The sequence below is a fragment of the Crotalus tigris genome, unplaced genomic scaffold (genome assembly GCF_016545835.1).
Source record: "Crotalus tigris isolate CLP2741 ecotype Arizona unplaced genomic scaffold, ASM1654583v1 scf7180000017933.3771270, whole genome shotgun sequence".
Classification (NCBI taxonomy): domain Eukaryota; kingdom Metazoa; phylum Chordata; class Lepidosauria; order Squamata; family Viperidae; genus Crotalus; species Crotalus tigris.
Window position 1 is genome coordinate 469577 of NW_024096726.1, and position 27550 is coordinate 497126.

General features: G+C 41.3%; 1 protein-coding gene across 5 annotated transcripts in view; it reads right to left on the reverse strand.

The window, feature by feature from the left end:
* TUB (TUB bipartite transcription factor) overlaps nucleotides 1–27550 on the reverse strand; it is a 128342-nt gene that overhangs the window by 44596 nt on the left and 56196 nt on the right. Inside the window, exon 1 of one of the 5 annotated variants that reach the window (XM_039344573.1) lies at nucleotides 25320–25946. The exons of the other annotated variants lie outside the window; for them this stretch is intronic. Within the exon in view, the coding sequence (XP_039200507.1) occupies nucleotides 25320–25357 (38 nt within the window). The 5' untranslated portion in view covers nucleotides 25358–25946. Of the gene's footprint in view, nucleotides 1–25319; nucleotides 25947–27550 lie in introns of those variants that run through there. 5 annotated transcript variants of the gene reach the window in all.

Here is a 27550-nt window from a genome sequence, read left to right on the forward strand (position 1 = left end):
CTATTTTACGGCTTTCCTTATGCTGCTGAGGCGTTCCTGTGATAGGTACACCTTGCACTCCTCTGTGTCTATGACCGCTCCCAGATGGAGTATTCTCGTAGTTGGGGTTAGGTGGCTCTTTGGAAAGTTCACCGAGAAGCCGTGGTCCTGCAGCAGTTTTATCACTAACTATAGGTCTGCCTGAGATTGTTGGGCGGACGATGACTGGATTAGAATATCGTCCAGGTAGCACTGGACTCTGACCGGGACGTTTCTTAGGCGTGCTGCCAGAACCACCAGAATCTTGGTGAACACCCTGGGCGCTGATGACAGGCCAAATGGAAGTGCCCTGTATTGAAAATGGTGCCCCCTGTAGGTGAATTGTAGAAAGCGGCGGTGAGCCAGAGAGATAGGGATGTGCAAGTATGCCTCCGTGAGGTCGATCGATGCCAGAAAATCCCCTTTCCTTACGCTTCCAAAGATGGAGCGTAGTGTCTGCATTTTGAATTTGCGGTATTTTATGTAGAAATTTAGCCTTTTTTAGATCCAGAATGGCTCTCCAACCTCCCAAGGGTTTTGGGACCACAAAGAGGATAGAATAAAACCCCTGGTCTCTCTGGTTCATAGGCACCGGCTCTACGGCCCGTATGTTTAGAAGGTGCTGTTCATGGGCCTTCTCTTTGTTGGGTTCGTGGGACAGAGGCATGGGCGGAAGTGGTTCGGGGGCTTTGAGAGAAATTCTAGAGATAGACCGTGACGTATGGTGTTCCTGACCCATACGTCCGTGGTGGTCTCTTCCCGCTGGGGAGCAAACCCTGCTAGTCTGCCCCCTATGGGAAGGTCTGGGTGGGAGTCATCTGGTACGGCGAAAGGGGCGGTTGTTCCCCCGAAAGGGCCATCTTCCCTGCGTTTGCCTATGTCTTGTGTTCTGTCTGTCCCCCTGTCTTTCCCTATCCTGTCTAGCTTGGAAGGGTTGGGAATTTTGAAAATAGTTGACCCTGGTTTCCGTACGAAAGGATTGTTTCCTTCCCCAGGAGCCGGGTCTCTTGTCCTGCCTTTTAAGCATGTGTTTAAGGACCTTGCGCTTGTCCTTGTTCTCTGTCAGGTATGGCGTTAGTGCCTCACCAAACAGCTTTGCCCCTTGGTACAGAGCCGAAGCCAATTTCCACTTGGATTTGGTATCCACCTGCCAGTTCTTTAGCCAGAGGAGGCGCCTGCTCGTGTTGTTTGCCGCCATTGCCTTGGCTGAAAACCTGGTCGCTAAAAGTGTCGCGTCCGACGCATATTCCGTGGCCGCTACCATTTTGCTGAGTTCCTGGTGAGTGCGTACGTCCTCCATGGGAACCCGGCCCTGTAACTCACGGAGCCAACAGAGTGTGGCTCTGGTGAAAAAGGACGTGGAGGTAGTCGCCCTGGTAGCCAAAGCTATTGCCTGGTGCGTTCTCCTGTAGTTGGACTCACTCTTTCGGTCCTCGGCTTTAAGAGCCTCAGCAAAATCTCCTGATATGGCCGTGTCCAATATCAGGGGACCTATGGGCTCGTCCACCACCGGCACCTCCAATGTTCCCTCTAGCTGCCTTGCTACGTTAAATAGCTTCCTCTCCGCATTGCTAGGAAGCGGTAGGGAGGTTGGCGCTGCCCACTGTTTCCTTATTGTGTTTAGGAACATGGTCGGGCATGGTATGCGGTGTTGAGTGGTTACCTTTTTGGCGAACGTTGGCTCAGCCTCCGTGTCAACTGTGACAGGTTCCGCTGGTGTCCCATGCCCCAGATGGGCTGTGGCCTCAGCCTTGCGCAGAATGGTAACAAAAAGAGAAGGGTTAAACAGGCCGCTGAAGGACGGCCCTTGAGGTGAGGTGTCCTCCTCTTCCTCAGACATTTGAATCCCTTGTGACATACTTGGCTGGTCCAGGTAAGCTTCCTCTGAGACTGACGAGTCTGAGAAGGAGGAGAGGTCCTGATGGTCCTCCGTTTCCTCCCGATGCCTCGTTCTAAGTCCTAGAGGCTTGGCTTTTGAAGTTTGAGCCCTGGCCTCATATGCTCGGTCCACTGCCTGTGCTATTAGGGTAGCTAGCAGATCCCCCGTCAATGCAGGAGGAGTAAGCATTGCCTGCGACCCTGCAGGTGCTGTGGTTAGTGTGGTCCTCGGGGTTTCCTGTAACCTCCGTGGGGAGGGGGATCGGGACAGCGATGAGAATTCGCCTATCCCACCCTCTGTTTGGGACTGTGATGAGTTCCCTATTGACCAAACGCCCCGTGGGGATGAAGGGAGACCCAGCGGTAGATCGGGACCTATCCCCCCATTCTGCCTATTTTCAATTCTGGCCCTTTTCTGGGCTCTGTTGAACTCTTTTTCTAGGGCTTGGTGTCTTCTGATTGCCTGCTTGTCAGCCTTCTTTGATGACTTCCTTGCAGCCTTTCTAGGGGCTGCAGAGGATTCCGAATCCTCTGAAGCGGGTGCTCCAGAGGATGAAGGCAGGGCTCCAGTGGAGGGAATGATTGCTTCCTCCATTCTCCACTAATGCCGGGCCGCGATAGGGGGGACCCAGGTAGTAGGAGAGCTCCAACTTTGAGTAAGGACAGGCACACTACAGGGGGCGTCTGGAACTCCGGAGCAGACTCTGCAAAATTGTCAGAGTTAGTCACTGTGCACGGATAAGAACAGGCACGCTAATGGGAATGCCTGGAACCTGGCTTGACTATGGTGGGTAAGGACAGGCACGCAACTGGGGATGCCTGGAACCCACCACTAAATCCAGAAGCGTACGGGCCACTAATGGGGGACCCGAAGTCCGGAAGGAGCCAAAGGCAACTGAACACAGTTAGTTATGAAAGGTTCTTATTTACTTTGGATTGAAGAGTCCTGGAACAAGCAGCTATGTGTCTGATTTGAATGTCTCTAAATGAATGCTAAGGTGCTCTACTACCTTAGTACTGCTTGCCTATTAATTTACTCCAGCGGCTGGACCTAGGCTTCTCAGGGAGCCTTGGATCCCCTGTTTGCACAAAAATATGGTCGCCGCTGCCAGGAGACTACTGTGCATGTGTTAAAAAGGCCAGGAGGTTACTGCACATGTGCTGAAGAAGCAGGAGACTACTGCGTCTGTGCTAAACAGGCTGCCGGTGCCACGTGCGGTTGTAACAAAGAGCCGCGCATGCTCCCAGCTGCCCAGACAATGGCACCTCGTTTAAATGACCCTGAGCAGCCTGGTGAGTGAAAGAAACTGCTCCTTCGCTCGCCAGCTGTTTCCCGTAATCAATCTCCCTCCCGGCATGCGTCCCCTTTGTCCTCCGCTCCCCTCGCTAATCGCTTGCCTTTCTGTCTTTCTTTCTTTTTTTTTTTTTTTATAACACAAGGGGTTGCACGAGCTTCCCCGTTTGTTTAAGGTGGCTGCCGGCTGCTCCGGCTGTGGGAGGGTGGGGGTTGGGGTTTGGGTGACGGAGGGGAGTTAGGGAATTCCCCCTTTTAAGTGAGGGTGGTTTCCCCTGTAGGGAATCTGACTTCCTGAGTCTTACAATTTAGTAAGGGAATTTTAGAGTAATCAATTAAATTGAATTAAATTATCTCTAATTAACTTTTAAACTAAGCAATTTCAGCTACTAGAAGATAATCCCCCAATGGAAAGGAACTATACCTGCCTAGGAGCCAAAGTTGTACGTCTGTTCTCTGGGCCAGATCAGTCAAGACTGGGAAGCCGTGGTCCAGGACAGGCGTGGCAACTTTGGCTGACTGATCTGATTGGGCAAGGAATACAGTCTCAACCCACTGAGTGGATTATCCATCTCCAGTGCTGGAGAACCAAAAAACTACCCAGCTGTACTAAGAACTGATTTACCACCACTCTCAGACCTACCTTGACTGGAAAAGATGAAACTAATCCTGGTCTAAAGTTATTTAAATGATAGGGATATAAAACTCTTTTTTAAAAAAAAGAATTATGTCATCACCTCCTTCAAGACAGGTGATATCCCCACCCAATGAAGGAAAAAATGCATGATTTTTCTCAGCCTAGCCAGTAACAGCCAAGATGGAATTTGATGTCATAGATTCATCCAAGCCAACTATTATGATCCAATAGTATAATTTATGCACAAGGTTCATTGTATGCAAACTTACAATAACATCACAGTGGGAACAGATTAATGTTGTAATTCCTTTCCACCATAAGAAGAAGTAAAAGAATTTGGTATGATACTAAAAATTCAAAACAAATAAAAATAAAACCCCAACAGCAACAAAGAGCTAAGACACAGTTCACCTATACTCCTTCTGCAAAAGAATAGTCTTGATCAAGCAGCAGAGAGAGAATGGAGGTTTAATATAAAGAGCCAATTTGGTGTAGCGATTAAGGCACCAGACTATAGAAACCAGGAAACTGTGAGTTCTAGTCCTATCTTAGGCACAAAGCCAACTGCGTGACTTTGGGCCGCTCACTCTCTCTTAGCCCTGGAAAGGAGATAATGGCAAACCACTTCCGAAAAACCTTGCCAAGAAAATAGCGCGTAAGGTTTTGAGGAAAAGCCTATTCATAGATCTCTCACCTCATGTTTGCTTTGCATTTTATTGGAAGTTGCTGGTACTTTCTACTGTGAAATGTAAGTTTTAGTACATAACCAAGTTTTGCTTGATTAATGGGAGTACTTTCATGCTGACATTTAATATCACAATCTGGGACTCTAAAGGAACAGAATGATTGAATCAAATCAAAAATTGAATCAAATAACATTGACACTTTCTGTGAGGAGGCTCCAATCTAATTACCATGCTACCAAACTTTGCAGTTAGTGCTAGATGCTTGACATAACATGATTCAGGTTGATATAACTCACTTTTCAAAGAACAAACCCACCTTGCTAAATATCTGACAAGTTTCAAAATAATTTCTTTTAAAAGGTTATGTGTTCATTTAAAGTTTATATCTTGCAGAAACAACAGTGGTGAAAATGAAGTTAGAATTTGACCTAAGTGCATTTATATTATTTTAATAGAGGCACTCCTCGACTTACAACTATTTGTTTAGCGACTGTTTAAAGTTATGACAATGCTGAAAAAAGTGGTCTTATGGTCACTTGATCTCGATCCGGGCATTTTGCAATCAGCTCACACTTAGAACAATTACAGCTTCCTGAATTCATGCGACCATCTCATGGGACCATTTCTCAGCCAGCTCCTGACCAGCAAAGTGAGAAAGCCAGTAAGGAAGATTGCAAATCATAGCCAGCTGTTATCTTGCTTAATTATGATAGGGGTTTGCTTAATGACCTTGGCAAAGAAAGGTCATAAAATTGGGTGCAAAAAGGTCATAAAATTGGATGCCTAAAACCGCACCACATAATAATGAATTTTCCAGTCCAAATTGTGTAAATTGAGGACTCCCTTTAGGGCAATCTTTGTAGGAAAGTTCAGTTGTTCCTGTTGAGCTGGTGGTTAATAATTTATTTCATTTCATGGACTCTTTCCTGCAGATCACAACTGGTTTCATAGCTCATTGCCAGGAAGTTTCCTATTTTAAAACTCCATGTTCCTTATGCTAAGCCAGGTCCCATGGCACGTCTTTAGAAATCCATCACCAGCTTTTTTTGCTCCTTTATCAGCATCTGAATGATATTTGGCAGTTATAGCTGAGGGGGTGGGGAATCTCCTAGCAATAAAACATGACCTAGAAACACTGACAGAACTTAGAACTCTAAGGAATCACTTGTGAGAAACACGACATCGGTACAGAAGCTGCTACTAAGCACATTTTAATTTTTCTGATCTGAAGGAGGAGAAATTGGGTGGTTATTTCCCATTCCTTTTTCAGGACTGATTACTATAAAAAGAAACAAACAAAACCTTGCAGGTGATTCAAATTCCCAGGTGAAGAACAAAGTCGATGCCACACTATAAATTGGAACAACAGCGCATCATTGCTTTATTAGGATCTAGAAACTGCACATTTGAGCCAAGATACAGCAGTAATGATGTCTAGCAAAACTCTTAACTGAAAAAAGATGTTACACAACTGTTCAAAACTATAAGAAGCAAAAAATAGATTTTTACAATAACCATAAATTATGATTAACTGGCTAGAGAGAAGTTCCCAGAAGATGGGCTCCAGCACAAGTCTGAAAGCTTGGACTCTGATCCCGATGACCAACCCAGACTGGATTCTGCAACATTATTTTGGGACACGTATATTCACCTTCATAATCATAAAATTAGTTATAGTATGGGTGGCTAACTAAATGAATATTAAGGCTGATAGAGCAGTGTTTCCCAAACTTGACAATTTTAAGGCATGTGGACTTTAACTCCCAGAATTCCACAGGCAGCGTTGCTGGCTGTGGAATTCTGGAAGTTGAAGTCCTCATGCCTTAAAATTGTCAAGTTTGGGAAACACTGTGATAGAGAATATTTGTAGCTCCAAGTTGAAATGAGGGGTCCTTGATGCTCTCCGAGCTTGGTTGTTTTCTTGTAGATGTTTTGTTACCCAAACTAGATAACATCAAAACATGATACTATTACCTAGTTTGGGTAATGAAATATCTGCAAGAAAACAACCAAGCTCAGAGAGCACCAAGGACTCCTCAATACTAAGACTTTTCTGTTTTGCCTTCTTGAACAGCCATGGAATAGTCATGTAAAAGATTTACTATTATAGCCAAGGGATAGCCATGTAAAAAGGTTATTATAAGGTCAACTACACTTTGACTACAGGTATCCATGGGAAGAATAAGGAGAAGGAAAATGATGAGACCTGATTTAACAACACAGGGATTTACATACTTGTGTCTGACATTGGAAAGCAATTATGAAAAGATGGGTATGGATCACCTCACTGGGTACATTTTTGTTCATCATCGTGGCCAGTTCCAGAGGTCTTTGAGTCTGATCAAGAGTTTTCCTGTTACCTTCTCTTCTAGATCTCCAAACAGTTCTAGGTTTTGTAGTTTTGTTGACTGTCTGAGCGTAAAGCTGATCATAGCATATGTGCACCATGCTGTAAACTTGGAAAACTAATGCATATTTCCCCTCATTGGAATCTACCTTCTGAAAAAGGCAAGGTTTGGTTTATACCATAGATTACTTGGCTATATTGCTAGTAGTATAAAGCACTTCTAACAGAAGAAAATTCAGATTTATATCAGAAATATGCTACGCTATTTCAAAGAAACTTGTACATGTTTGCATGTCCTCTGTGCATAGGTAAGATTCTTTGAAGTACTGGAACATAATTTATTTAAAACTAAAATATTTATCAAAATTGGATACAGCTTACAGTTCTAACTTTTGCTTTATTCCATATTTTTAACATTTGACTTTAATAGACCTTCACTACCAGAAGTGAATAGGATATATGTGTATTTGCAAAAGTGCATAAAAGTTATTTTCAGAAACACCCAACAAGCACAGATAAATGGCCCTTAGGTGACAAGTACAATGCAGAGAGTGTGTCCACTTCAGGTTGATATTTTTCAAATCCTTTTCCACTCCACTGTAAATTTCAGACACAGCTGGGAGTTTGAAATAGAGCACTTCACACTACAGTATGTAAACTCTTGACTATTCAAAGCCAAACCAGGTTCTGGAGAACAGCTCTCTATCTATACAGAAATCAACACTTTAGACCACAAATTATTTTGGAGCATGAGAATCAATATTAGAACGTCAAACAAAATCAAGACAGTTTACTACTTTACCAATACTTCTGGCAAAAATCCTTCATTGAACAATAGATATAGGAGTGAAAATGAGTATTTAACAATCCACTAATTCCAACAGTTTATTCTATTCTTCCCAGAACTGATACAAAGCACAATGCAAATTTAGAAAAACTTTCTCTTGCAGTTCTCCCAGGTGATTTTTTACTTCATTTACTGTGCAAATCACCTTGTTCTCATGTGACAAACATTTACTTTGTGCATGGCATAATTGTATCACCCAAAATACTCCAAGAAACCTGAACAGATGGCAATTCATCTTTTCTGCTAAAGCTTGCCCCTTTTCCTGTAACTGGTGAAAATCATTCAGCACTTTTTATCATTTTTCCACTCCTTTGTTACAAAGATAGCTTCAGCCACTGGATAACTTTGTTTCACTAGCTACACCTATCAAATGCAGGTGTTTGCATGATTAGTTTCCCCAAAGAATCAAGTTTTCATTTATCTTCTGTATTGTGTAAAATAGAGTGCTGCTCAAGGAGAAAAAGAACAGGATGAGGAAGGCCCATCTGACAACATCCAAGCAGGAAAATCAGATTATTTTTTTCTAGTTATCCTTTGCAATGGACTTCAGCCTTTGCTGAAACTAACACTACTAGATTATCTAGACAGACTGTACATATTTTTGTTGGAATTCTGTGTATGCAATTGTTGGCTCTCTTTGTTTTCTCGTGTTCCTCCTTTTTCAATATATCCCTTTTATATCTATACATTTTAAACAGGAATTCCTCATTAAAACCTTCGCCATGAGCAAGACCTCACTGTTGTACAGCTACAACTTTTATATCTGGCACAAGGTTTGTTAAATTCTACATTTCTGGGGTTTGGCCAAAAAAAGATTCAAAACACCTTCTTTTCTATTTTCTCTAGAGCTGAGTTAAAGGGAGAGACTGTGGTAGAAGTATGAGAGATCAGTTCAAAATTCTCTAGTCAGAAAGACAAAGGTGTGTCAAGAGATTCAGCCTGACTGATGTCTCAATTTTTTTTCACTGGAATTTTTGGAATAAGGTGTCTGCCAATAAGGTTTGAATTACTAACCCTCCCGGCTCATAATATATATTAATTGAATTTTACATAAGGGAAGATAGCTTGGGAAGGTTCAGATGTTCTCATCTCTTTTCCCACCAATTCCTTCAATTTTGTTTTACCAGAGAAAATCCATTAAGAAGAAAAAGATGAAATGATGTCATGACAGGTTATCTTCGGAATAGGAGGACAGGGTGTTCCTTCCAAACTAGCCCTTCCTTGCCTTTTGGAGAACAATGCTGTATGGGTCCTGGATCCATGCTGGTTTCAAACCATGATGGTATAGGATAGCAGAGGTTGTAAAATATTTAATTATCTGGGCAGTCCCCCCAAATATCACTTGCAGATATAAAATAATGCAAAACACAATGGATTAAAAACAAACAAACAGGGATCTAAATCCTCAATCTCCTGGTAAATGAACAAAGATCAAGAAGTGACAGAGTTATCTAAAAGATAATGAAAGAATAATGTAGATTTATCTCTTGTCCCATTCAACTGAATTAACCATTTCAATGCAGGCACTATACTACCGCATTACCCATGCAAAGCTATCATTACAGCACTCTACCATAATAAAGATAAGTGCTACAAAGATCAATTTGAGATTACCACTTTTTTTCCCCAAATGTTCTTAGTAAACTTTATTTCTGGGGAATCTGAAATACTTGAAGAGAACTAGAAAGGGGAAACGTCACCCACCCACCCCAAGCTGCTTCCTTTGATCTCTTTATAAATCTCCTTTATTCTTTTTTTTTCTTTTTTGCACGCAACCCTAAAATTATTTGACAATTTCACAGGAGTTGGAGTTTAGCTCAAAAAAGTGTAAACACAGAAAATTCAAAAGTAACCATCAGACAATTCAATGATAAGCCATTAAAAAAATCAAAATTCTAAATGAACAATAAAAATAAAACAGCAAAGCAAACATCTTATTTATAAATGGAAAATACAGGGCGAGTCTTAATCTCTGTACCCATCTAATTGCTGCCAAGCTTCTTAGGAAATACAATTATCAACAGAAAAATATGTTGCATCTCCAATAGCTCTGCAAGTCATGAACTATACATTTGGCCATAAGCACCAATTCAAGTAGCGTAACAGAAAGTTTCATTTGAAATGCACTGGGTTTCTTCTTGTAGACTGCAGAAATTCTGTAGCATTTGGACCCAAAGCAGAAATGTTTGGCATTAGATGGGAGGAGGAGTAAAAACTTGTCATCTATTGAATTGCCATGATTGTGCTTCTATTTTAGAGCCCAAAGCCTTTCGTGGTTCATAGAAAGCAGAGAATGACAACATAAATGGCTATTGCACAACTGCTGCACATCTCAAATTATATATATTTTCTAAAAGAAAACTAGCAAGGGGTTTTGAGACCATCATTTGTTTTTTTCCACTGAAAACACAAAGGCTGAACAAGTATGCTGGCTAATCTGAAATGTATTAACCTATCAGAGCTGAATGGAAATAGTCTAAGAACTAGATATATGCTACAATAAATTTCTTAACTGATACAGTTTTGGATTTTATTTACCTTTCTTTTAAGTCTACTTTTAGAACCCAGTTTCAAGAGACATTTTTGGGGTATTTGATATTAATATACAATATTACAATGAACAACCACATACATTTTATTATAACTAAATTTGCTACACTGCTGAGTTGGAGTAAGCGGATTTTATATATAATATATATTTATTTATTGTAACCCCAATACTTAAGGAGTTTTTCAAAACTGATTCAGAGATTTATTGTCAAATTCTACAGCAGTAGTTCTCAACCTGTGGGTCGCGACCCCATTTGGGGTATACGACCATTTCACGGAGGTCGCCAAACAGGGCTGTCCGCCATTTTTTCCCCTTTTCTTTAGCTGTGCTACTCCCTCTTATTCTATTGGCTTTTGAAAGCCAATAGAATAGACTATTCAAGAAACTCTATTCTATTGGCGTTCGAAAGCCAATAGAATACACTCTCTTGAATAGACTCTAATTCTATTGGCTTTCAAAAGCCAATAGGAATTGTCCAGGCTGTCTCTGCCCTGCTGAGCCCGCCAAAAGCCCCCGTCTGCAAACGGTGCTGCAAGGCAAACTTTCTGGAAAGCTTCCCTCCCTGCTGAGCAACTACTAAAAGTAAATAAAAGAGGGCCAGGGGTGGGAGGTGGGAGGCCGGCGAGCGCAGGGAGGGTTGCTGGCGCGTGTGGGGCCCGGCAAGTGCCTTACCTGCCTTGGGCTGGGCCAACTGGTGGCCCAGCCAGTGGTCAGCCTGCGCTGTCGCTGCCGCTTGCCGTGGCCGCCCAGGAGCGCCTGGGCCTGCCTGCCACCGCCCCGAATGGGTGGTGGCCAAGGTAAGGCTAGCAGGGCAGCGGTGGACGCAGGGAGGGTTGCTGGCGCTGTGGGGCCCGGTGGGTGCCTTACCTGCCTTGGGCTGGGCCAACTGGTGGCCCAGCCAGTGGTCAGCCTGCGCTGTTGCTGCCGCTTGCCGTGGCCACCCAGGAGCGCCTGGCCTGCCTGCCGCCGCCCCGAATGGATGGTGGCCAAGGTAAGGCTAGCGGGGCAGCGGCGGGCGCAGGGAGGGTTGCTGGTGCGTGTGGGGCCCGGCGGGTGCCTTACCTGCCTTGGGCTGGGCCAACTGGTGGCCCAGTCAGTGGTCAGCCTGCGCTGTCGCTGCCACTTGCCGTGGCCACCCAGGAGCGCCTGGGCCTGCCTGCCGCCGCCCCGAATGGGTGGTGGCCAAGGTAAGGCTAGCGGGGCAGCGGCGGGCACAGGGAGGGTTGCTGGTACGTGTGGGGCCCAGCAGGTGCCTTACCTGCCTTGGGCTGGGCCAGCTGGCAGCCCAGCCGGTGGTCAGCCTGCGCCGTCTCTGCCGCTTGCCAGCTATGCCTCAGCCGGCGCAGGGGGCGGCACCACGCATGCGCGGTGCTCCCAGGCAGGGAAATACAGGTAGTCCTCAACTTATGACCGGTTGCGGGGTCACGGCATTAGGAAGGTTGAGAACCACTGTTCTACAGGCTCCTCCTGTAGAGGAGAAAATGCTTGTTTCAATTAGTAATTTTTATGCTAATTTCAGGGCAGAAATTAAGTTTCTAAGAATCCGTCTATTTGGGGGGAAATGATCAAAATTGCTGTGCTTATTCACACAGAAGAAAACCTCCCTGGAGATGCTCAGAAACACTAATAATTGAAATTATGTGACAAGACATAGCCAAAAAAAACAACAATAGCAACAACAACAAAATGCTATGTGTTTCTGAATCATGAACAGTGACTTAATTTTTTTTAATGCCTCAATTATATACAGTGGTGATGAAATATGTTAGAAAAGGTTTTTTTTTCCAGAATAAAAGCAAAATGGTGATGGTAATGATGAATGTCTCCTTGTTATATGTCAAAATGTGTGATGAAATTACCATGAACGTTTGGTTAAGTGATGTACAAATATGCTTAACTGACTACAATGTTTGGTATGCTCTTTGATCGGGAAGAGTTTCTGCAACATTTCCAAAGCTGTCCTTCCACTTTGAGCTGTCATAACTTTCTTCAACATGCTTTCCTTGGAAGCCACATCTGTTCCTAATGTTACAATACCTTATGCAGAGTGCCTAATTAGGAACGTAACAAGACAGAACTTGGGGACATTCTGCACCACTTCAGTTCCATTAGTTTTGATAACAATAGCAATAGCAATAAGACTTACATACCACTTCACAGTGCTTTACAGACCTCTCTAAGCAGTTTACAGAGTCAGCATATTGCCCCCAACAATCTGGGTCCTCATTTTACCGACCTCGGAAGGATGGAAGGCTAAGTCAACCTTGAGCCACTGCAAATCGAACTGTCAAACTGCTGGCAGCCGGCAGTCAGTAGAATTAGCCTGCAACATTCATTCTAACCACTGCACTCTTTTCATAACAGGAGCTTCATATATACAGAAAATCACAGGTGCTGCTGAGACCATTTTCCCCAAGAAGAGTCAAGCAGCAAGAGCAAGATGGACCGCAGCCTGAATTAAATCTGACAATGAAATAGACCAGGCTTTACCTTTGCCAAACACTACAGAGAAAAAGTGGTATTTTTATAAATACAGATTTATACATTTTGTAAGAAACTAAAATGTTTTGCATTTGCAAATTCAATGAAATGGCTAAAGAAGAGTTGATTAACCGAGGTTTTTTTAAAAATTGAACTACAGAAAGAAGTTTGTGTTAGATTCCCCAATTTGTTTCAGATATTCTGTTTTGACAGTCCCATTCAATCTACAACAAAAATACATTATACAAAATAGCATGGCATTTTTAAAATACACATCTTTGAATAAAAATACAAGTTTCTTAGTAGTATGTGACCTACTGAATACAAGATAAGATGCAACAGAAGAAGTATACTTCTGGGTCCCACTAGATAAAAGGGCATCCCTTTATCTTTTCAACAATAATGATGTGAGGTAGCTTGGGCTCAGAGAGGCTGACTGACCCAAAATAATTCAGGGAGCTCTTTGACCAAGTAAGGACCTGAACATGAATCCCATCAATCTATATCCAATATCTTAATCATTAGGCTAAACTTTACAACTTTGTTCCCAAAGCAGCAGGGAGGATCGTCAACAATGTGCGCCAACTCCAAGTACAGATAAAATTACAAACATCAATGTATAGTATAAAAAATAGATAGTGCAACTAATTTAAATATGCCTAAAGCAATTACGGCAGTGATACAAAAAAAAACCTAATAGCCAAGTACTTAAAATAACTCAAGTAATCCCAGATGATAATTTCCATGTGCCAACAGAGATTATGAAAACTGTACTAAGGGTGATTGCAGTGATTGCAAAGCACAAGTTCATTAAATAGCTAAGAATGAATTCATTGTACAGTTGTTTCCCAACATCAACTCTATGAAAAGTTTTTGTGATGGCAATAGTTTAACATAAACGTCTAAAGGCTTTAATGTTTACAGTCCAGAGCAGTGGTTCTCAACCTGTGGGTCGGGACCCCATTTGGGGTCGAACGACCATTTCACGGGGGTCGCCAAACAACGCAGTCCGCCATTTTTTCCCCCTTTACCTTAGATGTGCTACTCCTTTTTATTCTATTGGCTTTTGAAAGCCACTAGTATAGACTCTCTTGAATAGAGTCTAATTCTATTGGCTTTCAAAAGCCAATAGGAATTGTCCAGGCTGTCTCTGCCCTGCTGAGCCCGCCAAAAGTCCCATTCTGCAAACGGTGCTGCACCAGTTGAGTAGTCCTTGACTTACGACCGGTTGAGTAATCCTCGACTTACGACCAGTTGGGGGTTGCGGCATTAAAAAGGTTGAGAACCACTGGTCCAGAGAAACCAATAGATTTTTGGGAAAACCACAGGACTTATAGTACAATGCTATATGTCTACTTAGCAGTAAACATTCTTAAATTCAGTGCACCATACTTTTATATATAGGACAGAAGCTCTAAACAACTGATTTCTGCACAATATTGCTTTATTTCATCAAGGAATATAAAAGCCTGAATTATTTCTGTTACACTGGAGAAAATATCCAATCTTCAGCTGCTAAACTCATTTCCACTGATATTAAGAACATTGATCTGAATAATATTTATTGCTGCAGAAACATGTTATGATCAGATCCTGGGTCATATTTCTAGGCCTACTACTGAAAACTGCCAAGAGGTAATAGAGAAAATGACAGACCTACTAAGTAATATTAATCTATAATACAAAGATGGAGAAGCCTCATCCTTCACAGTATGGAAACATACTGCCTAATCATGTCTTAACCCTTTAATACTTCAGAAAATGTGCCTGAACACCAAGCAGGAATTTTACAGGGAGAGAAGGATATTTGATCACTTAACATTTACTGAAATAACAATGTACCTGCATTTTTAATAGACTGAAGAGAAGACATCTAGAGATTGTTTATAATACCACAAGTTATAGTCATGTATTCCTAGAACTATGAGTAGCTATTCTAAACATGGTGTATTTCCCCAATTGGTACTGTTTATGTAGCCAAAGTAAAATTTTCTTGCTGTTTGTAACTGAAATACAAAATTTATTTCTTTGTGTGTGCTTTACAAATGACTACACATCAGTATATATTTCCAGAGTTCTCTGTGAATAACATGCTGGGGTTTACCATAATGGCAAGACATATTCATACATATCAAATTAGGCTAGTCTTCCTCTTGAAGGTTCCACTTCTGCAAAAAGCAGCTTGAATCTTCAACTATTCATTCTGATTGGAATCTATAAAACCACCTAATGTGAATGTCTTTTTTTTTTAAGCCATACTGTTATTCAAGCACTACATGCATCAAGGTGAAATAGTGGCATAGATGTTCCATGAAGCTGATACAAAGATCTCAGGTATTTGGGCTGATTTTATTGTTTTATTCATTATTATTTTAACATTCAATTTCCCTTTTTCAAATAGATTTCAGGATGCTATACAGAATAAACCAAAACAATAAGCTATTGTAATTTTATTATAAAATATTATACAGTTTTCATTAATAAACTTGTTAATTATTACAAGATTTTGACCTAAGTTTTCTTTTTTAATTAGTGGATACCTGTGCCTTCAGGCAAGATCACAAATGGATCAAGAAAGGTTGACAACTCCAGGCTGAAAGTAATTAGGTGAAAGCCAATCCAAGAGGCTAGCAGTCCAACAAACAGGTAAGGATAATTAACCAGCTCAATTTCAGAGCGAAATTCCGGAAGTGGGTACTCGGCATGAAAGGCGAAAGTAGACAGGGGATCAGATACCGACAGGCCAAATCAAAGATATTCCTTCAGCATTGATCTGATGATAGCTTTTCAAAATAGATCACAGTAGGAAACCAAAGTCATGCAGGTCAATACCACTCTTATAAGATCGTAGTGATAGAAGATTTTGGAAAAGATATTCAAATGCCATGATACACCTATACAAATATCAGAATTGTGCATGCCATGGTATTCTGTGACATTCTGTGGAAACAAAAGCTGGACTTTGAAGAAGCAGGACAGAATAAGTATTGACGCCTTTGAACTTTGGTGTTGGAGAAGACTCTTGAGAATACCGTAGAAAGCCAAAAAAAACCCAAAAAACTAATGGATCACTGGACAAATCAGTCCAGACTTCTTACTCAAGGGACAAAGGATCAGATTGAGATTATCCTACTTCAGACACATTATCCAAAGATCTAATTTTCTGGTAAATGATATAATGCTGAGAAAAAAAAATGAAAGAAAAAAGAACAGGATGAACAACAGTAAGCAGTTACAATGGTAATTAGTGCACTGTTGGAAGACCTGGAAGACCAAGCTAGGGATAGAATACATGGAGAAAATTTATTGATGTGGTTGCTAAGACTCAAAAACTACTTCATGGTACATAATCAATAAATCAATATAATCTGATTGTGCTTCTCCCTCCTTCCCTTTATTCATGAAAACTAGGTCATTGTGAGAATTAAGGAGGGTGATTGTCTGAGAAATTTTTCTCTAATTACATTTCAACCTTGAACTCTATTTTTTTTTCAGTCTGACTCTTGTCTTGATACAGGCTCTTCCTCCTCTCCCTCAAGGTAATTTCTTCCTCCCACTATCTCCACCAGCAATTCCAGCCATACTAAGCATTAGTCTCCATCAGTTAACTCTCTAGAAGAGGTCCTTGAAAATAAAGTGTTCCTTCCAGGTAGAGTGCATACAGTTTAATAATTCTTCCCCACAACTTAGCACTTTTTAATGTACCAATCCTCTAAACCTCGGCCATTTTTCATAACAAAGAAAGAGATGCCACTCTCTTCTTCAGCTCCTCAAAAAGTGATCTCCTTGTGCTGGTTCTTGGTGAGTCTGGTTTACTGGGAGGAAATGTTAAGCCGTGGTTAAGGTGTTAGGATAGGACAGGAGGTGTCCACGGTCAAGTCCACTCTCAGCAAATAAAGGTCACTGGGTAACCCTGAGGTAGTCATTGTCTATTAGGGTTGATTCATGCTTCCTGTTTGCCTTGGTTCAAGAATGATCACCCTATTATATGAGGAGGGCAGAAATATATTGTGTTACCATCAGCTCGCCCCCAAACTACTGAGAAAGTCCCCTCCCCCTGAGTTTTCTTGTTCTACCACAAATGTAATGTATTTCTTCCTCCAGTGCGGCAAGCAAGGCTGATCCATTCACCTACTGCATTTCATACTGCCTTATACAAATACCATTTTTTAACTGGCTGGCTATGATTTATGCTTTGCCTGGCATGTTCCCTTGCTCCCCACTGTTTGCCTTTAATGGCTGTTTTGTACTGAGCTGCTATTGTGTCTGACATTATACCATTTCATTTTTGCTTTCATGGTTCAATCATGGAACAGTAAAACGCTGGACATTGTTCATCTTCTTTAACAGACTTAGCATAAAAATGGTGAAATATGGCCTGATTTCTTTTAATTGTATGACACTGGCAGTTCACAATTCAGGGACCAGCAGCCCCCTCAGATATTTGCCAATAAGTCAGAAAGAGCAAGATCTTCTACAGCAGGGGTTCTCAAAGCAATGATGAACTGCTCTGTAAAAAAAATCTTACCAGAACACTTTATGGCAATAACTCAACATGATGTTGGGTGTGAATTGAACACCAAAATGACTGACGTAAGAATTGACACCTTTGAACTGTGATGCTAGTATAAATTACTGTGTATACCATGGACAGCCAGAGAAGCCATAGAGAGGTGTTAAATCGTATAAAACCAGACACGTTACTAGAAACTAAAATCATAAGACTACATCTCATTTACTTTGGCCATGTTATGCATGCAAATTCATTGGAAAAAGCAATAAGGCTAGGAATGGTTAGTGGACAAAGGAAGAAGGGGCAAGCAAAGAGCACGCTGGCTTGATAATATCAAATCTGACACAAAGTTGAACATACAACAATTAAAAGAAGCTGTGCTTGACAGGGTAGCATGGAAAGCACTTGCCTATAAAGTTACCAAGAGTCGGACATGATTAAATAGATTAAATAATTAAAAATAACAACATATTTTGCTAGTTTACACAGGACAGATAAGTAGTTAATGGCTGCAGTTCAGAAGAGCACTTAGACCAAACTATCTCATAGGATTGTTGTGTGGAAAATACTGGCTGTTGATGTATGCAGTCTTGAACATCTGAGGATAAAAAAGAATGTGCAGTATACCTAATACATAAATATATTTTCAGTTTCCTTCATTTGGAAAGAAAGAAATTTCTGTAGCAATAAGTTATAGAAAGAAGACAAAAACTGACAGAGGATTTACAGTAGGTTCATGACAAGATAAACCTCCTTGGGGGAAGTACATATATCTTTATGAATCTTTACCACTCATTTTGAGAAAGTATCTCTAATTTTTTAAGTTGATGGTGCATGACTTCATCAACGGGACAGCTTTCTTCAAAGTAAATTCAATCTTTAGGGGAGAATTCAGAATTAGATGAGAAAATTTCTAACTCTGAAAATGGACTTACCATTCCTTTCTGTGGCCACCCTGTGCCCTTCTGCAGGTCTACAGCCTGATTTTTTTTTCTTCTTTGTCTAATTAGTATAATTATGATTATTAAGTTGGAAGTTATTCCATTAATTCTATTTTCATAAATATTGATGCTAATTAACTTTTTAAATTAGTTTACTATATTAAAAGTTATTTTAAAACCTCCACTTTAAGAGGTTGGATGATTTTCTGGAACATACTTTAAAAACACCCAAGAGGAAAAGGGATTGTAGGGGAACAGGGAATCATCCCACTCTCTTTCTATGGGGAAAAGATGCTAAAACACCAAGGGAATATAGATATGGATGCTCTGAGAGCAGATTAGGTGAGCAGAATACGCAGAACTGCTTGCTATTCACAAGCCGTGAGGTTAAGTCCACTTCATATACAAAGAGATTTTTTTTAAAAAAATCCACACTTCACAATACAGTTTAAGAAAATGAGCAGAGAAGTCAGACTTAAATCTCCAGTATAAACAACACTGCTGCTACAATACATCATTCCTTTCACAATAAAATAAAACCCTTAATATTTAAAAAAAAAAAAAAAACCCTTCACTTTCACAAAACTGCACTATTGCAGTTGGGAAGAGAGTGAAGCCCAGGATCCGGCATGGAATGAAAATGAGCTCATGGGAGATCAAACTGCAAAGCAGGGATGTTATGAGTAAATCTAATGGATATGTTTTCCATATGATCAATGTAAACCTTATGATTCTTAGTTCTGGTATCAGTGCTAAAATTCACTTGGAAGATTTGTGCATATTTATAAGAAGGGCTTAGGTGCTTTTATTTTTTTTCTTCTGCATGCCCAAGCAAATCCATCCATCACACTGAACATAATCAGTTGGGACTTTCCCTTGTTAATATGTGGCAAAGAAAAATATCAACTAGAGATTAGATCAGGAATGGATGTCAGCATGCTACATTCAGATTTTCTTTAGTCACCTGTCCTTACATTACTAATTACTTATTTGTAATATAATATAATATAATCCTATGCCCTCAGCAAAGCATGGGGAAATTTTGACACTATGAAACCTTTTTTAAAATATACAATTAGCACAATAATTAAACAGTTCAATAATTTTCTTAATGCCCAGCACACACATAGAGACATATAAGCTTATATTTCTAGCAGACCCCCCCCCCCAACACACATGTTGTAATGTGTAAACAATTGTAGGAGGAGGAAAGACAGAGCATGGGGGTGGAATCAAGAGAGGAATCATCCTGGAGTTATTATGTTCCCACAAACAATCCAGGTCTAGCCCTTCTTGAATTCAGTTAACTCTTATATAGTGCCAATTTAGTGCTGTTAATTGATTAGATTTTTGTGTATAGGCAAAAATAATAAATCAGTGTAATTGTTACTTAATATGTGGCTATGATGACTAACACCCCTCCCCCAGGACGCTTTCCCAGATACCTCTCCAGATGTCTATTCAGAGGAGAATAAACCAGTTCCAGGCACATCAGGAGGGGAATTGAGAGAGGGGAATTGAGAGAGCCGAGGTGGCGCAGCAGTTAGAGTGCAGTACTGCAGGCCACTTTAGCTGACTGTGTTCAGCAGGTCAGCGGTTCAAATCTCACCGGCTCAAGGTTGACTCAGCCTTCCATCCTTCCGGGGTAGGTAAAATGAGGACCCAGATTGTTGGGGGCAATGTAAATATATATATACATTGCTTACTGGTGTACACCGCTTAGAGAGTGCTTGCACTTAAAGCGGTATATAAGTCTCATAAATAAATAAATAAATAAATAGGTCATTGGCTCCATGCAACCGTCCGAGAGGGGTTTGGCTGAAGCATAACTGAAGCAGGACAGCCCTCAGGCTTCAGGTGGAGAAAGAATGCAGCTGCAGCCTATCAGTGATGAGCAAGGAGCCTTCTGCACCTGATCCAAGAACACGTAGGGCAGAGAAAAGGCAGGAACAGCTAAAGTGAGCCTGATTACTTATGAGGAGGCAACCTCATCCCTCTTGATGAGCTACACCAGAACCTGGCTATTTAGCCAGATGGAGATGATGTTAGGAACAATGTGTTCATTAGACGTGTATTTCCTGGTTGTTGTGATCCCTACCTTGCTTTGGATTGACACTGTGCCTTGACTTGGATTGTGCCTTGTGAACCCTCTTATATTGTGGATTTAATTTTGCCTTGTAGGTTTATCATTTGGGAAACTTTCAAGTCCCTTGTGGTCTCACTGACCATTGTTCTGTGGACTAACATTGGTCTACCTTTGGCTGGACTTAATTGGGACACTTAATTGGGATTGCTGAGGAATATTAATAAACCCGCTAAACCACTGTTTGTCCGTGAGTGAGTGAACAGGACAGCATAGTGGTTATCCTGATTCTTTGTGTCTGACAACAATTTTAGATATGAAAAAATAAAATTGCATCTGTCCATGCATCATGAAACCAGAGACACAATTCTCCCTTTAGTGGTCTTCTGGAATAAATTTTGCACTATCAGCATAACTGTTTTGATTCAAAGTATGTCTGAGATGTGTGAAAACAAATATGGTGTGTAAATACAAATAAAATATATTAATGCAGTTGATGGAGCTGATTAAATGAGCTGACACACACACACATATGCATGTATGTATAATACACACACACACACACACACACACACACACACACACACATAATACCATACCCAGATGGACAATACATTCATATTATTAAGGGTGCCACAATAAGGTAAGTGTAGATGATTGACCACATTTCTGTTTTTAACTAAAAACACAGCTTTTGAACTTCCTGTAAAGACATTTCTTGTGAGGCAGAGAAAAAATTGAGGATGCTGTTGAAAAACTCCCTTCTAACTTTGGCTCTGCAGAACTTGATTTTAATTTACAAAAAAAAAACAAAACACTTATAGACCCTAATATACTGAACCATCCCTTAGAATTTTGCTTTTAATCAATCATAATTAAAGAAACATTTCTCATGGATTCAGATTATATTTAGCATAATTACTTAATCATCCAGAATGATGGTTATAATCCACAGGATAATATTCAGGGAAGGAAAGGAGATTGAGAACTATAATTTAGATTTTTCAAGCACACAAAATAGGGAACAGGAAAACGATACTTTGAAGTCAGGAAAAGATAAAAATGTGTTACCTTCTTTATTCATATTCTAAAGCCCTCTACAAAATTTGACTGCTAAAGTGAGAGCAAAGGCAGTTATTTCTCTATTGATACTATCTTTCTGCAAATCTTCAGGATGAACATAGGTTTTTGTTCATGGAGACCTTATACCATTCCAGACAAATGGTTATCCAGTCTTTTCTTGAAAACCTCCAGTGATGAACCACCTTCAACTTCTATAGGCAAGCTGTTCCACTGATTAATTGTTTTCACTGTCAGGGAATTTCCCCTTAGTTCTAGGTTAGATCTCTCTTTAAAGATCCTGCCCTCAGGTGCTTTGGAGAATAAGTTGACTCCCTCTTCTCTATGACAACTCCTTAAATGCTGGAAGACTACTATCATGTCACTTCCTAGTCCTTCCCTTCATTAGGCTAGACACACCTAGTTCTCTCAACTGTTCATCCTATGGTTTAGCCTCCAGGCTCCTTATTACCTTTATTGCCCTCCTCTGTACTCTTTTTAGGGCCTCAATATCTTTCTTGTTTTCTAACTGATCTACATTTACTGGAAAATATATTCAATGCTACTGTATTCTTAGTACAGTATTCTCATAGTGTAGCTAGTGTTAAACCATCAGTTAACACAGTGTTTCTCAACCTTGACAATTTTAAGGCATGTGGACTTCAACTCCCAGAATTCCACAGCCAGCATTGCTGGCTGTGGAATTCTGGGAGTTGAAGTCCACATGCCTTAAAATTGTCAAGGTTGAGAAACACTGAGTTAACAGAAGTATTTATGCAACCCTTTTTTCCAGACAACTCAATGTGTTGTCAGTATACAGAGTTTCTGACTGAAATTCTATTAAACTTAACCAGTTAATATCTTGTGGTTTCAGAAATGTTTTTGCACCGTTTGCCATCTGACCATGTCCTCAGCCTTCTGTTTTAGAACTAAAATTGCCTCTCTCTTTTAAAAATACAGCATGCTACAATCTTTGCTTCCAAAATATTGTATACAGTTTATTTTCACTCCATGCTAAGATTTGATTTCTCCACTTTGCATACAGAGTACATTCTTTCTCTGTGGGAGATAAAAACGCTGACTAGAATGGCTATAACCATACTCATAAAATTTGAAAAAAATGCATTCTCTAAGATTCTGTGCAAACAACTATGTGCTATTTTAAATGCCTCATGAGAAAAAAAGTGTTAATTTTGATTCACCCTTTAAAAATGGTACATGTATCTCAGAGTAAAAAAATCAGTTACAAGTAAAAAATTACATCTCTAGGTACTTCTACAAAGGAGCCATTACAGTTATAAAAAATTAACAATGAACTATCCAGCCACAAGACAAATCTAATATAGAATATATTTACTTTCCACCATTACTTATTTAGCTCATATTTTCTTTAATTCAAGCATATTTTCACAATAAGGGAGAATATTAAAAATTAATCAGAACAACAGCACACGTAACAAGAAAACATAAAAACAGCAACAACCACAAATTGCAGGTTAAAATGAACCAAATCTACTCGATTTTTAACTGACCTGGTTAAGTATAATATTTGAACACAGTCACACATTCCATCATATAACCATCCAACACTGAGTCAGGCTTTTTTTAAAAAAGCAGAAACTTGACACAAGTCTGAACTTGGCTGATAATTGTAAAGTTCTTCCTGCATGAGGGCTGGCAGCTAACACTATCTAATAATTTAATAGTGGCATTTTGGACCAATTTTCCACAATGCCATTGGGGCTACTTTTAGTTTGTGTCTAATGAACAGTTATTACTCAAGTAGCTACATTAAAAATGTCTCCATAAAAGAAAATACAGGAAAATATTACAGCAATATTAACAGATATTGTCAGAAGAAAAATATCTGTCTAGAGCAGATATAATTTACTAACAAACATGATTTTTTTTAAAAAAAAGCATAAGTTCCATCATATATGTATTAGAGGAAATAAAATTCAGTATTCTCCTTTGGCTTAGAAATGTAGCAGCGCAATCTAGCTGTGTTCCAAAGGCCGTAAAACCTGGCAGAAAAGTGCAGACAGCCTGCAAACCAGATGTTGACCACCCTCATTCAGCAAGTTATAGAAAGCACCAGTTTAGGGGAAAAAAATACTCCCAATTTGGTTCTTAGCAAAGAGCATGGATAGTGATGACACTATACTTAGCATTATGGATGCAAAGTTGGAACAGGTAATGCTTAAGTTAATAAAGTTATTTTATGTCTATCAAGTCATGAATGTTTTGCATACTCCAAACTTCTACTGAATTTCTGTTATGAACAGAAATCCACTTTCTCTTGTTTTTTTCCTGCCTGATCGGGAGGCATGATAAGCAAGGGGATTTAGCCCTCAGTGTCAAGCACTGTTCTTCACTTATTTTTGAGCCATGCATATATGCTTTCTCAGAAAGAGAACTAGCGGAGGCTTTGGTAGCTTATAGCAACCAAGGAACCAATTACTGACAATAGCAGCTGATGCTGCCATGGCAATTCCCGCTCGTCACAAAGCAGCAAGAATGGTGGCAGAAGTACTTGACTGCCAATATTATAGAATGATAGGAGTCCAAGCAAAACAATTCAGTGGAGAGAGAGGAAGAATTGAGGTATCCTGTGTAAAAAGATACTTGTTTGCCCATTCCCAAATCAACAAACTCTGGACTAAGTGAGGGGAGGGAGGAATTTTAGTTGCTTATCTCTAAGGAAATCCCTTTTATTTTGTCTCTATCTAAATTTATATTTTATGTGATAGGATCATTGTTTCTTAACCCAATGAAGGTAACACAGAGAAAAAAAATCAGCATGGAAAACAAGATTCCTCAGATAAGGTCCAAAGAAAAATAGCTGCCAATCTTACCCTGAACTGGAATTTGAGTCTATACCAAGTTTTGTTTGGAATACTTCACGCCAAAATAATTCTTTGTAGGTAACTGCATGAAAGCTCTATGCATTTTTATATAGGATCTATGTTTATGACAAAGGATCTATGTATTTATCATCTGTGACAAATTATTCATCAATTTCCTATCCAGAAAGAATTTAAGTTTAGACATTAGTTTCCGAGAAGACACTGAAGAACAGAACTGAATTTCAGATACAAGGCAGTTATTAACCCATCAAGGATCTTGAATTACCATCAAGATTGACCCACTAAAGCCCTCTGTTCCTGAGGGTAGCAGGTAACATTTAATTAAAGAAAAGGAGATTTCACAGGTGTTGTGAGTATTGCAATGATCTTGGAAATTATCTTAGATGTCATAAACTTTTGCAGATAAGTGAGGGGAAGAAGTATGGAAACAGAATGGATGCAAATAACAATAGAGCTGCATGAGATAGCACACTGGCCTGATACACATTCACTCCTATTACTATCTGAAGAGAAACTGGGACAGTAACCAGAGATGAGAATTACCCCATCACGATCTGACCCACTGAAATAAATCAACAAAAGAATCATCCCTCTAGCAATCCTACAAAAGCAATAATATAACTGGCTGCATAGCTCCATTCCGAAAATCAAAAGACTTTCAGCCCTTCCAAGGACTGTGATTTACAATAGATTAAAAATAGTTCCAGACTTCTGGAGGGTGTTATTATTGGCGTTTTACAGGATACAGTTTCAAAAACGCAATGGCCACATCTTCCTCAAAATGAAACAAACTACCTCTTATTTCTTTGCCACTTTCATTCATGAAAACTCCTTTCCTACAGGGCTTGTTCTTAGTTATCCCTCAGCCTGGTGCTCCTAGTTCTCACCTCCCAGAAGTATGTTTGTTTAACCCTTTAAACTAAAAATGTCAAAAGCACTTTCCTTACAGCTTCATTTAATTAGGGTGTGTGTGTGTGTGTTTTCCAGCATTAAATACAAACTTCGGCGAAGATGACACGCTTGCCTACTATAAGCACCCTTCCCGGCCTCTTTAGAAACCGCGCCCAGGGAGTGGGGGGGGGGAGTAAGTAGCCCAATCTGGCGCCTCGGGAAGTACCTGTAAGGGATCCAGTCCGCCTGATGCTTTGAAGTCATCGCTCGGCGAAGGAGCTAACAACCGCGGCACGGAGAGCCCCGGGAGCCGGAGTAGCAAGAAAGGAAACGGCCGCCGATCCCCTGGTCGCGGCCCCGCACCGAGCAAGGCAGCATCCTCTACCCGGCCTGCGAAGCAGAGCCACCGAACACGGCGGCAAGAACATGGGGAGGAGTTAGCCAAACCACCCTACAGCAGCCGCCGCGGCGGCGGCATCTTCTCGGGCAGGGTTAGGCGGAGGTAGGGAGGGAGCAGGCACCCCCCCCCGGCCGCTGTCCCTTCGAGCTGCAACGGGGGGGGCCGAGAGACAACTTGCGAGCGAGCGAAGCGGCGGGAAAGCCAGAGGAAAAAGCAGCAGCGGGGCGGGGCGAGAGAGAGAAGAGAAAAGACGCGGCGGCGGCGGCGGCTACTCCTCAGCCCGGTTCTTTGCCGTGGTTCCCTTTCTTTAGCCGAGCCTCCGCCTATATCCGAGTCCGTGCGTCTTCCCGGGGGCCAAAGGGACGCCGTTGCCCCAGTAGCGGCGAGGAAAGGCCACTGCACCGGCCCAACTGGGCCGGCCCTCTTCTCACCCGCCGCCCTTCGCCAGCCAATCGCCGCGCCCGCTGGTGCTGCCCCCCCCTCGCTCTCCCCCAACCTCTCTGCCCCGGCCGTCTGCGTGGCTCAGGGAGGTTCGCGGGCGACGCGCGCGCCCCTGCCTCGCTCTTGCTCCCTTGTGGTGCTGAGCTCAGCGGCGAAGCGGAGGCCGCCGCCTTGCGCGGGAAGCTTTCGGAAGGAAGAAAGGGAAGCCGAACTCGGCTGGAAGAAGGGGGAGAGGAGGTGGAGGAGAGGAAGAGGAGGAGGAGGAGGGAGCGACTGAGTTGGGATGGGTTGGAAACGGCGCGCGCGCGCGGTCTCCAGTACTCGAGCGCGCGCCGCAGGATTTAAATAAATAAATAAATGGCCTAGCAGACAAAATAATTTAAAGCTGCAGAAAATTCTTCTCGCTCCGAGTCACGCATCACAATTCTCGCGCAACGAATTATCTGGTCCTCTCGAAAGGCGCCGCGGGATGCTCGGGTGGTTTTGCTGCGCGGAGCAGGGGAGGGGGTTTTTTTGGAGGGGTGTGTGTGGAGGGGAAATCGTCACGAACAGATTTGCAAAACCCAGAGTTTGTAATAGCTGCATTGGAACTTAAATGAAGCATGTCGTCTTTAGGGCGCTATGGTTAATCGGCGGTCTCTGCTTCAGCAGAATACGTTTGTTAAGCGGACAGTGTTTTATGCGTGTACTAAATCCACGTGGGGTTATGGTATAATCGTGTATTTATTTGGGTGTTTAGTGTGGCATGGGCTTTTCCTCACTGCTGAGCTGAACGTCTCCATCCATCCTCGAGCCAACAGACAACTAGACTGGTATGAAATTTATTGTCCCTGTTGCCCCCTATCCTGCCTCTCTTTTCCAGTCTTTGCCACTCCCGACTTCTTTTCAAGATAATGAGGGACAAAGCCCAAAGGAGTTTATATGGTCCTTGGGCGGTGCCATAATGAGGGGGAAAATACGGTGGTATTTAAGCAACTGACTCACTCTGGAGACCATTAATGGGGACTCAAAAGAAGAAGAATGGGAGAATGTTGCCAATGTAAGCGTAAAGGCATTGTGAAGCTATTTCCCATTCTTAAATCACTGACTAGATTTCCTTGTGGGATAAGATGAAACAAAGAGAAAGATAAACAACTGGGAAACATGAGAAAATTGCAAATGGAAATTAAGTACTGTATATCTGGGCACCTTCACAGGCATCCGGGCAAATGAGGATGGCATCAAAATGACAACTATAGTGATGTTATGATGCAAATATTGCCCTTATTTATTTGTGTGGCATGCGTACCTTTGAATCAGTCTTGGCTCTTTTCTGAATGCCTGGAAAGTCTCTGCCATTTTCTTGGAAAGATTTTGGAAGTGGTTTGCCATTGCCTATTTCCTAGGGCTGAGAGTGAGGGACTGGCCTAGATCAGTTAGCTACCTGCACAAATAAGTTTTCTCTTGATTATTTCATTGAAAAATTTTTAAAGTCCATTTGTAAAGTAAGCATTTCAGACTTTTATAAAAAAAAGTTAAGATGATCTTTTTGATTCTTGGAAAACCTGTTTTATAAAACAAAGCTAAATTCAAAAAATGTTAGAGAATTCCTGGAAATCTGACACTCGGACAAATTA